The following is a 12117-nucleotide window of genomic DNA, read 5'->3' as shown; positions in this document are numbered from 1 at the left end:
TATTGGTGTTTTGTTCAAGAAGTTGTCTCCTATGTCAATGATTCAAGGCTATTACACACTTTCTCTTCTACCAGATTCAGTGTATCTAATTTTATGTTAAGGTCTTTGATCAGCTTGGATTTAAGTTTTATACAGGGTGATTGATACAGGTCTATGTAAATATTTCTACATGCTGAAATACAGTTAGAGCAGTACTATTTGTTGAAGATGCTTTCTTTTTTCAATGTGTGTGTGTGTCTTTTTCTAGTCTTTTTTTCTGACTTTTTTAAATATAAAAAAACAGGTGTCGGGCTGAAGAGATGGCTCAGTGGTTAAGAGCATTGCCTGCTCTTCCAAATGTCCTGAGTTCAATTCCTGTCAACTACATGGTGGCTCACAACCATCTGTTATAAGGTCTGGTGCCCTCTTCTGGCCTGAAGACAGTCACACAGACAGAATATAGTGTACATAATAAATAAAAATAAATAAATAAATATTTAAAAAACAACAACAAAAAAAACCCAGGTGTCCATAGGTGTGTAGATTTGCATCTGGGTCTTCAATTCAAGTCTGTTGATAGATAAACCTGTTGTTTTATGTCAATACTATGAAGTTTTTAGTACTGTAGCTCTGTAGTGTATCTTGAAATTGGGATGTTGAAACCTCTGGAAGGTCTTTTATGGTTCAGGATTGTTTTAGTCATCCTGGGATTTTTGTTTTCCCAAGTGAAGTTGACTATTGTCCTTTCAAGATCTGTAAAGAACTGTGTTGGAATTTTGATGGGGACTGAATTGAATCTGTAGATTGTTTTTGGTAGGATAGTCATTTTTGTAGTAGGAGGGGCGGGCCGCTTCCTGCCACCCAGTTTCCGGCTGCAGGCTAGCTTTTCCCAAAATAATTACACGGAAACTGTATTCTTTTAAACACTGCTTGGCCCATTAGCTCTAGCCTCTTATTGGCTAACTCTCACATCTTGATTAGTCCATTTCTAATAATCTGTGTAGCACTGAGAGGTGGTAGCTTACCTGCGTCCATCTTGGAGAGGAGAGCTATGGCGTCTGACTGACTCAGCTTCTTTCTCCCAGCATTCTGTTCTGTCTACTCTGCCTACCTAATTTTCTGTCCTGTTAAAGGGCCAAGGCAGTTTCTTTATTTAACCAATGAAATCAACACAAAACAGAAGGCTCTCCCATATCAATTTTTACTGTGTTAATCCTACTGATCTATGAACATGAGAAACCTTTCCATCTTTGCATGTCTTCTTCAATTTCTTTCTTCAAAGACTTGAAGTTTTTGCCATACAAGTTTGTCACTTGCTTGGTGAGAGTTATATTCTGTGCAGCTGTTGTGAAAGGTGTTGTGTCCCTGATTCTTTCTCAGACCTCTTGTCATTTGAGTCTAAGAGGGTATGGTTATTTGAATGTAATTGGCCCCCATAATCTCAGGGAGTAGTACTGCTAGGAGGTGTGGCTTTGTCGGAGTGGTAATGGCCCTGTTGGAGGAAGTGTGATGCTGTGGGAACAGACTTTGAGGTTTCTTATGCTCAAAATACTGCCCAGTGAGTCATGCAACTTCCTGTTGCCTGCAAAATGTAAGACTCAGCTATTTCTTCAATACCACTTCTGCCTGCACACCACCATGTTCCCACCATGATGATAGTGGACTGAACCTCAAGATTGTAGGCAAGCTACCTAATTTAAATATTTGCCTTTATAAGAGTTGTGAGGGCTGGAGAGATGGCTCAGAGGACAGTAGTACTGGCTGATCTTCCAGAGGTCTTGAGTTCACTTTGTCAGCAAGCACATGGTAGGTAGTTCACAACCATCTATAATGAGATCTGGTGCCTTCTTCCAGAATGCAGGCATACATGCAGGCAGAACACTGTATACAGAATAAATAATATTATTATACATAATAAATAAATAATTATTTTAAAATTTTTAAGATTTATTTATTATGTTTACAGTGTTCTGTCTACATGTATCTCTGCATGCCGGAAGAGGGAACCAGATCTCATTACGGATGGTTGTGAGCCTATAATAACAATAAAAACCCTAACCAAGACAGAAGTTGGTGCTAGGCACTGGGGTATTATTGTGATAGTCCTGACCATGTGTGTGTTTGGAGGAGTGTGGACTTTGGTACTTTGGTTTATGAAAGCAGTGGAATGCTTTAAGTACCCCTTAATGGGCAGCATGGTAGACAGACGTGTATGGGGACTCACTCAAGAGGTTTCAGAGGGGAAGAGTTTTAGAATGTTGCCTAGAGATATTTTGCTAAAGAAAGTGTCTGCCTTTTGCCCTTGTGCAAAGAATCTGCCTAAGGTTGAAGTAAATAATTTTGGATTGATTCCATTGGCAGAAGAAATCTCAAAACACCCTACTATAGATTCTGTCGTGTGCATACTAGTGTTCATGTTTATAAAGATTTATAATGAGGGGACTGGTGAGGTGGCTCAGAGGTTAAGAGCACTGGCTACTCTTCCAAAGGTTTTGAGTTCAATTCCCAGAAACCACATGGTGGCTCACAACCATCTATAATGAGATTTGGTGCCCTCTTCTGGCATGTAGGTATATATGCGGTAGTTTTTTGTTTTTGTATTTTTGGTTTTTCGAGACAGGGTTTCTCTGTGTATCTCGGACTGTCCTGGAACTCATTCTGTCAACCAGGCTGGCCTCAAACTCACAGAGATTCACCTGCCTCTGCCTCCCTGAGTGCTGGAATTAAAGGTGTGCACCACCATTGCCTGGCTTCCTGAATGTGGTAGTTTTTATGTCTCTTCACAGAAATAAAAACCGTAACTAAGACAGAGGACTACTGATCTTTTTGAATTAATCTTGTATCCAGTCATTTTGCTAAAGGTGTTTACCAGTTGTAGGAGGTAGAAATTTTGGGTCACTTAAGTATACCATCCTTAAAAAGTTTGACTTCTTTCTTTCCAATTTGAATCCCCTTGATCCCCTCCAGTTGTCTTATTGTTCTAGCTAGAACTTCAAGTACTATGTAGAATAGATATGGAGAGTGGACAGCCTTGTCTTGTTGCTGATTTTAGTGGAATTGCTTTGAGTTTCTCTCCATTTAACTCAATGGTGGCTATAGGCTTGTTGTAAATTGCCTTTATTATGTTTAGGTATATCCCCTTTATCCCTAGTCTGTCTGAGTCTTTTTTTAATATTTATTTATTTATTATGTATATAATATTTTGTCTGTGTGTATGCCTGCAGGCCAGAAGAGGGCACCAGACCCCATTACAAATGGTTGTGAGCCACCATGTGGTTGCTGGGAATTGAACTCAGGACCTTTGGAAGAGCAGGCAATGCTCTTAACCTCTGAGCCATCTCCCCAGCCCCCTGTCTGAGTCTTTTATCATGAAGAGGTGTTGGATTTTGTGGAAGGCATTTTCAGCATCTAATGAGATGATCGTGTGGATTACATTGACTGATTTTCAAATGTTGAACCATCTCTGCATTCCTGGGATGAAGCCTACTTCATCATGGTGAATGATCTCTTTGATATGTTCTTAGATTTGGTTTCTGGGTACTTTGTTGAGTATCTTTGCATTTATATCCATAAGGGAAATTGGTATGTAATTCTTTCTCTGTTGAATTTTTGTATGTTATGGGTATCAGGGTAACTGTGGCCTTATAAATTGAATTTGGCATTGTTCCTTCTGTTTCTATTTTGAGGAGTATTGGTGTTAACTCTTCTTTGAAAATCTGGTAGAATTCTGTGCTTAAAAAGTCCAGTCTGGCCCTGGGCTTTTCTTTTTTGGTTGGGAGATTTAATGACTGCTTGTATTTCCCTAGGAGTTAAGGTCTATTTCAATTGCTTATCTGATCTTGATTTAACTTTGGTAATTGGCATCTATCAGGGAAATGATCCATTTCTTTTAGAGTTTCTAATTTGTGGAGTACAGGTTTTTGAAGTATGACCTAATGATTCTTTGGATTTCCTCCATTCTGTTGTTATATCTCACCTTTTCATTTCTGAGTTTGTTAATTTGGATGGTCTCCCTCTGTCTATTAGTTATTTTGGATAAGGATTTGTCTATTTTGCTGATTTTCTCAAAGAACCAAGGAAATAAACAATTTTACCTTTGGGTTGTGTGGTTATTTTCATGAGACTCCCCACCCAGACCTGTTTCCAACACCCACCCACACACACACCATTCCTGTATAGTTTATAACTGTTTACGGATTTTCTCCTTTCTTAAATATAAACCTGCAGTTTTCTAGGAATGTCACCAGAAACCCCAATTTTCAAGGAAAAGACATATGCTAAACCCCAAGTGTCACCCTAGTGTTTGCTGATTTCATTTGATCAGGTTGTAATCCCACCCAAGGCCTTTTAAAGCCACCTGAAGATCTCATTCACCAAACGAGAAAGAAAGGGAATAAAAAGGCCTCTTACAACCTTTTAAAACATAACAGAGCCATCCAGCGGGGATACATGACTGGTGCCTAATGACAGCTGTCTCTCCAGGAGCCCAGACCCATACTTGAGAGTACAGCTTACCTTTATCTCATCACCTCTCTTTATCCTAAACCTTCCGCTTCGAGTTTATGTTATCATATTAGTAGTGAAATATCCAACCGTATGCCAGCGGTGGTGGTGGCACATTCTTTTAATTCCAGCACTTGGAAGACAGAGGATCTCTGTGAGTTCGAGGCCAGCCTGGTCTATAGAGTAAGTTCCAGGGCAGCCAGGGCTACACAGTGAAACCCTGTCTCAGCGTCTAGTCTAGAAACGTTTCCAGAGGATGAATGCTCCTCACGGGCAGGTCTTGGTCAGAGCCAAGGGCACTCGCCCCCCTTTGGTCTCTTCAGGTAGCCGAGGCAGAGGAGGAAGTGTTTTATACAAACAAAGCCGCATGAAACACACGCAATCACCATGAAGTGCCTAAGACAGCCATGCTACAAAATCTGCCCCAGCAAGCAAGGCTGGGGGCACAGAAAGCACATCCTGTTCCAATCAGCCTTGACTGTTATGGCGGGGAGCTTAGAGAAGTGCGCGCAGGCAAATGTGTGCTGTTTTCCGATTTAAAAATAAAAAACCACAATAAGACGTTAAAAAGAAAAACTGGCTGAGAATCCCAAGGGCAGAGCTCTGAGTCCCAGGGCCTTGAACTCTTAACAAGAGCATAAAACAGGGCATAAAACCGACTCTAAACCAGCTCCTTCCTTGTATTTTCTTCATTGCCCTACCTACCTTTAGCAAGTGACCCTAACTCACCCTCTTCTAGTCCCGGCAGGCACATTGGGACCGTTTAGTTTCTAGAACTGTGCTCAAGGGTAGTACTCGCTGGTTTCTGGTGGGGACTCTTACCCACACATAGCCCCACCAGAGGAGGTAGCTGATGGCATTGTGGACTTTGATGAGATGGTGACGTGTCAGTCTCGATGATAAGACTTCCTGTTTTTGCGTGTGCACTGCAATAGAACGAACCTGGGAAATTCTGGGATGCGGTGAATGTTCCTTGGCCCCACTCCCCCAAGAGCGTACTTCTGCGGAAGCCCGAGAAGAGGGTCTGAGGACAAAACTTCCTCCAGGGCGGACTGCCTCCCATGGACCTAGGTTTTCAGCACACTTGCTCAGCTCCGCGAGGTCAGGATGGGCGAGGGAGGGAGTTCCCTAGAGGCAGTTTGCCAGCGTAGGCGGTTGTCTGCACGTGCTTTCTGTTCTGTCTGGAACCCAGAGGCAGGCCGGCCAGATGTGGGGCACCAGGGCCCAGCAATTGGGTCTGGGCTGGAGAGGAGCCTGCCTTCTGGCTGTTCTTCTCTGTTTCAGCTTCTTGCCACTCCATGCCCAGGACTACACGCCCCCGCAAAGAGCACCACTCACTGTGGGTGTCTGGCCCATCCCCAAAGGCCCCCAAGCCCAGCAGAATGGTAAGTGCCGAGAAGAGGAGACAGATGGGGGGGGGGCATGTCCCCTCCCTTTCCCTCGGAACATAGGCAGTTGGGAGGCTCTGCAGGCCTTTACACTGAAGGTGAAAATTTGGAGGTGGGGGGGTCTATACCGGATACCCACAGCCTCTGCTGATTCTTTCCCATTGATCTCTGGACCCCTCAGTTCAGGGTCAAGGCCATGCACGAGGCTATACTATGCTCTTCCTTGGGTTGAGACGGGAGGGCACACCCATCCAAAGACAATAATGGCCTCTGTCAGCCCCGGTTTCTGCCTCTTCAGAGCTGTGCTCCTCACATTAGTAAAGTCTGAGGAGAGAGCCTGGCGTCATGCTCCCCTTTGCCTGCACCTCTCTTCTGTTGACCCTTCTTGAGAGACTCTCAGCCTGACACCTCCCACCCCCATCCCTGCCACCCAAGAGGCTCTTTGTTAGCATGAACTATGCCATTCCACTCTTGACCTTGGCTATGGCCACCTGAAAATGGAGAAGAGAGGCCATCGTGTCCCCTGAGTCCCGCCGATGCTGACATTTGGGGCACCAAGCACATACATCCTGAATGCAGGTGCCTGGCGGCTGGGATTGTCTCCACAGTATGTGGCAGGACCAATTTCCAAGGGAAGATCTATGGCGGTCAGATGGCCAGTTCTGAGCGGTGGCCGTGGCAGGCCAGTCTGCTCTTTCGTGGCAGTCATATCTGTGGAGCCGTTCTCATCGACAAAAACTGGGTAGCCAGTACTGCCCACTGCTTCCTAAGGTGCGTGTTCCCTCCCCGGGGCCCTTCTGCTGGGAAGCGGGTGCAGGAGAGAGTCACTAGGAGGGAAGGAGAGGGGTGAAGGACGCAGAGCTGACAGTCCTTCTAGGCTGGGTTCTGGAATAGCTTGCTGCCAAATGGGAGTCCTCTGCATTGTTGCCCTGCCCTTGCATGGTGCCCGCCACCTGCTTTGCCATCCCTCAATAAGGAGAGGCCCAGAGCTAGGAAACATATTTTTCCTTTTAGGTATTCCTAGAAGCTCTGAGAAAAACAATTCTCACGCAGCCCTGAGAGGGATCTGGTCAGGGCTGGAAGTGAGCAGTCTTTCTGCCTCCAAGATGAAGCAGTTGGATGCACCTCAAATAGTTTTTAACGGGAATGAAATCCACAGCTCCTTGGATACTAGGGTATGCTGGAGAAGTGATTGGAAGCCTCCAAAAGGACCAAAGTCCTCAGGCTGCTGGAGGTCATCTGCCCTTCAAGAGAAGGACCATCCCAGTATCAGGAGGGGAGGACCATGATGGGACATGCGACACGGCTGCCGGTAGGGTGGGTAATTCACATGACATTGTCAACTGTCAGCAGCTGTCACACTCAGAGGTGCTGCCCTCCAATAGGTCCCGAAAACCATCTGACTACAGGATTCTGCTAGGGTACAACCAGCTGGGCAGTCCCACCAACTCCAGCCGGCAGATGACGGTGAATAAGATCATCTTGCACGAGAACTATAACAAGTTCCACCATCAGGGGAATGACATTGCTCTGATCCAGCTGCACAGGCCTGTGGCGTACAGCTCCTCCATCTTCCCGGCCTGCATCCCAGAGCATACCACAAAGGTGTTTCAAGCTAGGACCTGCTGGATAAGCGGCTGGGGGATGCTCAGAGAGGATAGTGAGTACAAAGGGCAGGTGAAGAGGGTGAGGGGCAAGAGACCGTGGAGGCCTTTCCTGTGGTTTTTGAACCAGAACCTCAGTTTCTGGCTCAAAAGCAAAACTCCACCGTTCAGATCAGAAGTGCGGGCTCTTTGATTCCAGAGCTCTAAGTGCGGTTGACTCTGTGCACTGCAAGGCACAGAGAACCAAACAGTGGTTGTTGACCATGGCCAGGAAAGACATGAGGTATCCTTAAGAGGATGAGAGTGGCCAGGCATGGGGTAGGTTTTAGTGTTTAACTGGGAACCATTCACCTCTGAGAACCTTACTGCCCAACCCTTAAGGCCAGAGCAGACCGGTTCTGATGCACAGATCCGGTCACTTGGGGACCAAACGCCCGAGTGTTGGGGACTGACATTCTCCTAGTCCTTATTCCCTAAACAATACAGTATTGCTAGTCTCTGTATTGCATTTGCCTTGGGTCAGACAGTGTTTCAGATAGAGATGATTTCAAGTGTATGGGTTTTCTGCATACAAGGGAATTCAGTGTCTTTGGAGTTTGGTATGCTGGACCACAGGAAGAGCCTACTATCATCAAGGGACAGCTGTTGATGTTTAGATTGAGAATACAGAGTTCCTAGGCAGTGATTTTACACAGGATGCTGTAGATGGAAGTTTCTGTCCCTTCTGGTCCCACAACCATTCATTCCCAAAGAAACATACAAAGACTTATATTAATTATAATATTAATATAAACCTATTGCTCGGGCTTATTATTAAATAGCTCTTACATAATTCTTGTCCATGTTTAGCCACAAGACTTGGTACCTTTTCTCAGTAAGGCATTCTCATCTTACGCCCTCTGCATTTGGCTGGTAACTCTCTGCCTTTCTACTTCCCAGAATCCTCTTAGTCTGGTCACCTGCCTGGGTACTGGCCAATCTGTATTTTATTAAACTAATATAAGTGACAAATCTTACCGTATACAAGAGCATTATCCCACAGCAGAATGCTTTAAAAAAAAAAGATTTATTTATTTATTTATTTTTTATGTATACAACATTCTGCCTCCATGTATGCCCGCATGCCAGAAGAGGGCGTCAGATCTCATTATAGATGGTGGTGAGCCACCATGTTGTTGCTGGGAATTGAACTCAGGACCTCTGAAAAAGCAGCCAGTGCTCTTAACCACCGAGCCATCTCTCCAGCCCAGCAGAATGCTTTTGATTTAAGACAATATAATGACAAGTTAAATAAAGTAAATATAAATTTGACATGAAACTTAGGGTCACAATCTGGCAAAGCAGCCCCAAGGAGGTTTACAGTCAGATGTTTCTCTGGGATCAGTCCCACAGGCTGTCCCGAGAACAGTGGCTCAGCAGAACTAGAAGGGACAGACTTTCACTCTCTAAGGGCCCATGTCAGGGCAGGTAGGGTCTTCAGGCCTGGCCAACCGATGGGAGTAAGAGCACAGAAGGAAGGTGTGGGCTGGGGCAGCTCTCAGAGCAGAGAACCCGGCCCCCTAAGAGACCAAACCGTCAGTCATCTTCTGTCATGTCCCCTGCTGATCACGGTTGCTGGGCCTCGGGGCAGATTTGGGTTTGCTACACACAGGCAGCCCCTGACCAACCTTGAGGGATGTGCACGGTGACCCCCGCATGAGGGATGTGCACGGTGACCTCCGCATGAGGGATGTGCACGGTGACCCCCGCATGAGGGATGTGCACGGTGACCCCCGCATGAGGGATGTGCACGGTGACCCCCGCATGAGGGATGTGCACGGTGACCCCCGCATGAAGTGAGCCGAACTGTTGTCGGTCTGCTCCTATGAGGCGACCCCAGGCCAGATCTGTGAGAGCACTTGGAAGCAGAGTTCACATCTCCAGGTCCAGTTGCTCCTTGTGATTGGCCAGTCTTCTTGTCGTGTGGTCCTAAACATTTCTGCTCTGAGTCCTATGCCACGGCTGCACTCGGGCTCCAGCATCCCTGCACCAGACTCCAGCATCCCTGCACTCAGACTCCAGCATCCCTGCCCTCAGGCTCCAGCATCCCTGCACCAGACTCCAGCATCCCTGCACCAGACTCCAGCATCCCTGCACTCAGACTCCAGCATCCCTGCCCTCAGGCTCCAGCATCCCTGCACCAGACTCCAGCATCCCTGCACCAGACTCCAGCATCCCTGCCCTCAGGCTCCAGCATCCCTGCACCCAGCTTGGGCTCCACAGAGCAGCCAGAGCTGTTGGAAAGCTGAATTGCCCTTTCCTTGACTTCTGTGCCCTTGGATACAGTCTCAGTTCCCTAACCTGCTGAGGAAGCTCTGCCTGAGGTCCTCATGCTGAGACCTTTGCAGTCACTCTGACTTCCAGCTTGTCCCTGTCTTCCATAGCCCCGCTGCTTGCTCTTGAATGCCCCTTCTACTGGTCATCGCATGCCTGTCATGAGCCCTTCCCTGCCACTGTGGCCTAGAGTGACTGCCTCAGGAAAGGGAGCTGACATCTTCCCTCAGCTGCCTCTTACAGCTGAACCCTTCTCCCACAGAGTTCCTGCCATCACCTTTCCCTCTGCAGGAAGCAGAGGTCTCCCTCATTGATAACAAGGAATGCGAAACCTTCTTCCATACTTCAGAAAGCATCGGTCAATATAACACTATAAAAGATGATATGATATGTGCTGGGGACGTGAAGAACGGAAAATCCATCTGCCTAGTAAGCGACCATGGCGCCAACACTGCAGCTGAGCTCAGCCATCTCTCTAACCCCGGCCAGCAGGTCACCGCGTGTGTTTTTAGTGGCTTCCTCTCCCGTGTGGGTGGTGGGACAGATGCCAGATGTTCAGCTGTTCTAGTTGCCATCCACATCCTAAAAATCTGTGGTTGCCCCAGGTAGGTGCTGTACAAGGTCCCTCTGCAACTGTATTATGTAGAATTCTACGATCCTGCCTCAAAGATACCGACTAGAGAGGACTCCTATGCTTTAAATAAAAGCAAACAAACAAAAATATGCCTCCATGGACCCAAAGGGCACCACTCAAGATAGCTGTCCCCAGCAAGTCCTTTTTAGCTCGGGCAATGTGTGTTCCTTCCTTCCTGAACCTATCAGCTATGTCTTCTCTCTCCTCAGGGAGATACTGGTGGTCCCCTTGTCTGCTCACTGAATGGCTCCTGGTATGTGGTAGGCCTGGGCAACTGGAGCGCAGCATGTCTAGAGCCAATTTCCAGCCCCAATATCTTCACCAAAGTCTCCTACTATTCCAACTGGATCAAGAAGAAAAAGGAAGAGACACCGGACGCCGACCCCTTCTCGGCACCCGCTGACGAGAACGCATCCACTCTGGTAGGCTGGAGGAGTTATAACACTGGCATTATTCTCAAACCCAGTATCTGCAGAGCCCTCCTCTCTTCTCAAGTCCTCCTCCTGCAGTCGATCTGGTTCCAGATTCCGTGATGGCGCTACAGAGCCATGCCGGCTCTCAAGATCTAGCAATCTTTTCACTGATACCACTTTCAGTGTTTCCATCCGTAGGCTCATCTGCCTAGCTGAGGCTATCCCTGCTCCAGGCCTGACAGAATAAAACAGCTGAAGAAATGTCTGGATCCTTCTTCTTTTGTCTCATTAGCACAAACCCCCCCACGCCCCCAGTGTCCCACCAGGCTTCCAGTTCTTCAATATCATAAGGCTACGTCCTCTCTGGGTGGGAACAGTAGTTGAGACAGCCAGGGAGCTGGCCTACCAGTGTAGGAACTGACTGTCTCCCAGCTGGCTTTCAGAGATACAGTCCACCCCTGCCCCTAAGGCTGTGTGTTATTTCAGAAGAATGAGCCACTGTATTGGGCCAAGCCCTCGCTATGTTGCCTTGTGTTCCTGGAGCAAGCCCCAGCTCAGGCATGAGGGGCATCTTGCAAGCCCAAAGTCAAACAGTGCTTCTAGAGAGTTTGACAGCGAGCAGTGAGGGTCTCCAAGGTCTGACATCTCAATAGTAATCCTGAAAGTTCTTCTGCAAGGGCAGCAATCTCCCTAATAGTCTACCTCCAAACTCCACCCCTTGTCTGATAAGCCCCGCCCATAGTACTTGCTTCCACCTGCATTGGTGGCAGACCTGGGAATGACTGGCTTAGCCCTGAGCTGCCCTGCAGACCTCTCTGAGTCACCACATCCTACTCAGTCTGTCTGGGAGCTCACTAGGGCTCCACAGCACAGTCTCCACCCTCCAACATGAACTGGAGACAAGGGAGCCACTGGGCTCTTTGCAGACCCATGATGCCCTGGGAGAAATCCAGGGGCTTTGAGAAATCCTTCCCAAGCCTGTTAGAATAGCCCAGGCCCTTCCCAGCAAGTGGGAACAAAACAGCTCTTGTGTGCACAACCAGCATGCTGTGCCCACTTGCAGACCCTCTGCTGCAATGCCAAGATTCCCAGTGTGCACCCTGCCCCTTCCTCCCTCTCTGCAGGTCCATCCCTCCTTCCCTCCTTCCTTTCTTCTGTGCCTAGCGTGGGCTCTGGCTCTCTTCCTGGGTTTCCATCACTGGGACAAGACACCTGAGGAATCCGTGTGAAAAGCGGCAAGGCAGCTATTTTGGATCATAGTTTCTAAAGTCTCCGCCCTTGGT

At 47.4% G+C, this 12117-nt stretch overlaps 1 protein-coding gene across 2 annotated transcripts; it reads left to right on the top strand.

Moving 5' to 3' along the window:
- The first annotated feature begins 5601 nt into the window (after positions 1–5601).
- Positions 5602–11081, top strand: LOC142854617 (inactive serine protease 39-like). 2 transcript variants are annotated; one of them, XM_075980499.1, is made up of 5 exons: positions 5602–5867; positions 6479–6641; positions 7256–7530; positions 10050–10216; positions 10631–11081. In XM_075980499.1, the coding sequence occupies exons 1-5, from the start codon at positions 5690–5692 to the stop codon at positions 10952–10954; spliced, it is 1107 nt and encodes a 368-aa protein (XP_075836614.1). In that variant the 5' UTR covers positions 5602–5689; the 3' UTR covers positions 10955–11081. The 2 variants fall into 2 exon arrangements, with proteins under 2 accessions (XP_075836614.1, XP_075836613.1); XM_075980498.1 differs by lacking the exons at positions 5602–5867; positions 6479–6641 and having other exon boundaries at positions 6654–7530; positions 10050–10279.
- Positions 11082–12117: the final 1036 nt, after the last annotated feature.

The sequence above is a fragment of the Microtus pennsylvanicus genome, chromosome 7 (assembly GCF_037038515.1).
Source record: "Microtus pennsylvanicus isolate mMicPen1 chromosome 7, mMicPen1.hap1, whole genome shotgun sequence".
NCBI classification, from domain to species: domain Eukaryota; kingdom Metazoa; phylum Chordata; class Mammalia; order Rodentia; family Cricetidae; genus Microtus; species Microtus pennsylvanicus.
This window is presented reverse-complemented; position numbering and strand designations above follow the sequence as displayed.

Bases quoted from the DNA above. Each gene is read 5' to 3' on its own strand.
- LOC142854617 (XM_075980499.1), top strand. From the start codon at position 5,690: ATGTGGGGCACCAGGGCCCAGCAATTGGGTCTGGGCTGGAGAGGAGCC. The intron at 6,642-7,255 runs GTGCGTGTTCCC...GCCCTCCAATAG, and splicing joins ACTGCCCACTGCTTCCTAAG to GTCCCGAAAACCATCTGACT. The intron at 7,531-10,049 runs GTGAGTACAAAG...CTTCTCCCACAG, and splicing joins GGGGATGCTCAGAGAGGATA to AGTTCCTGCCATCACCTTTC.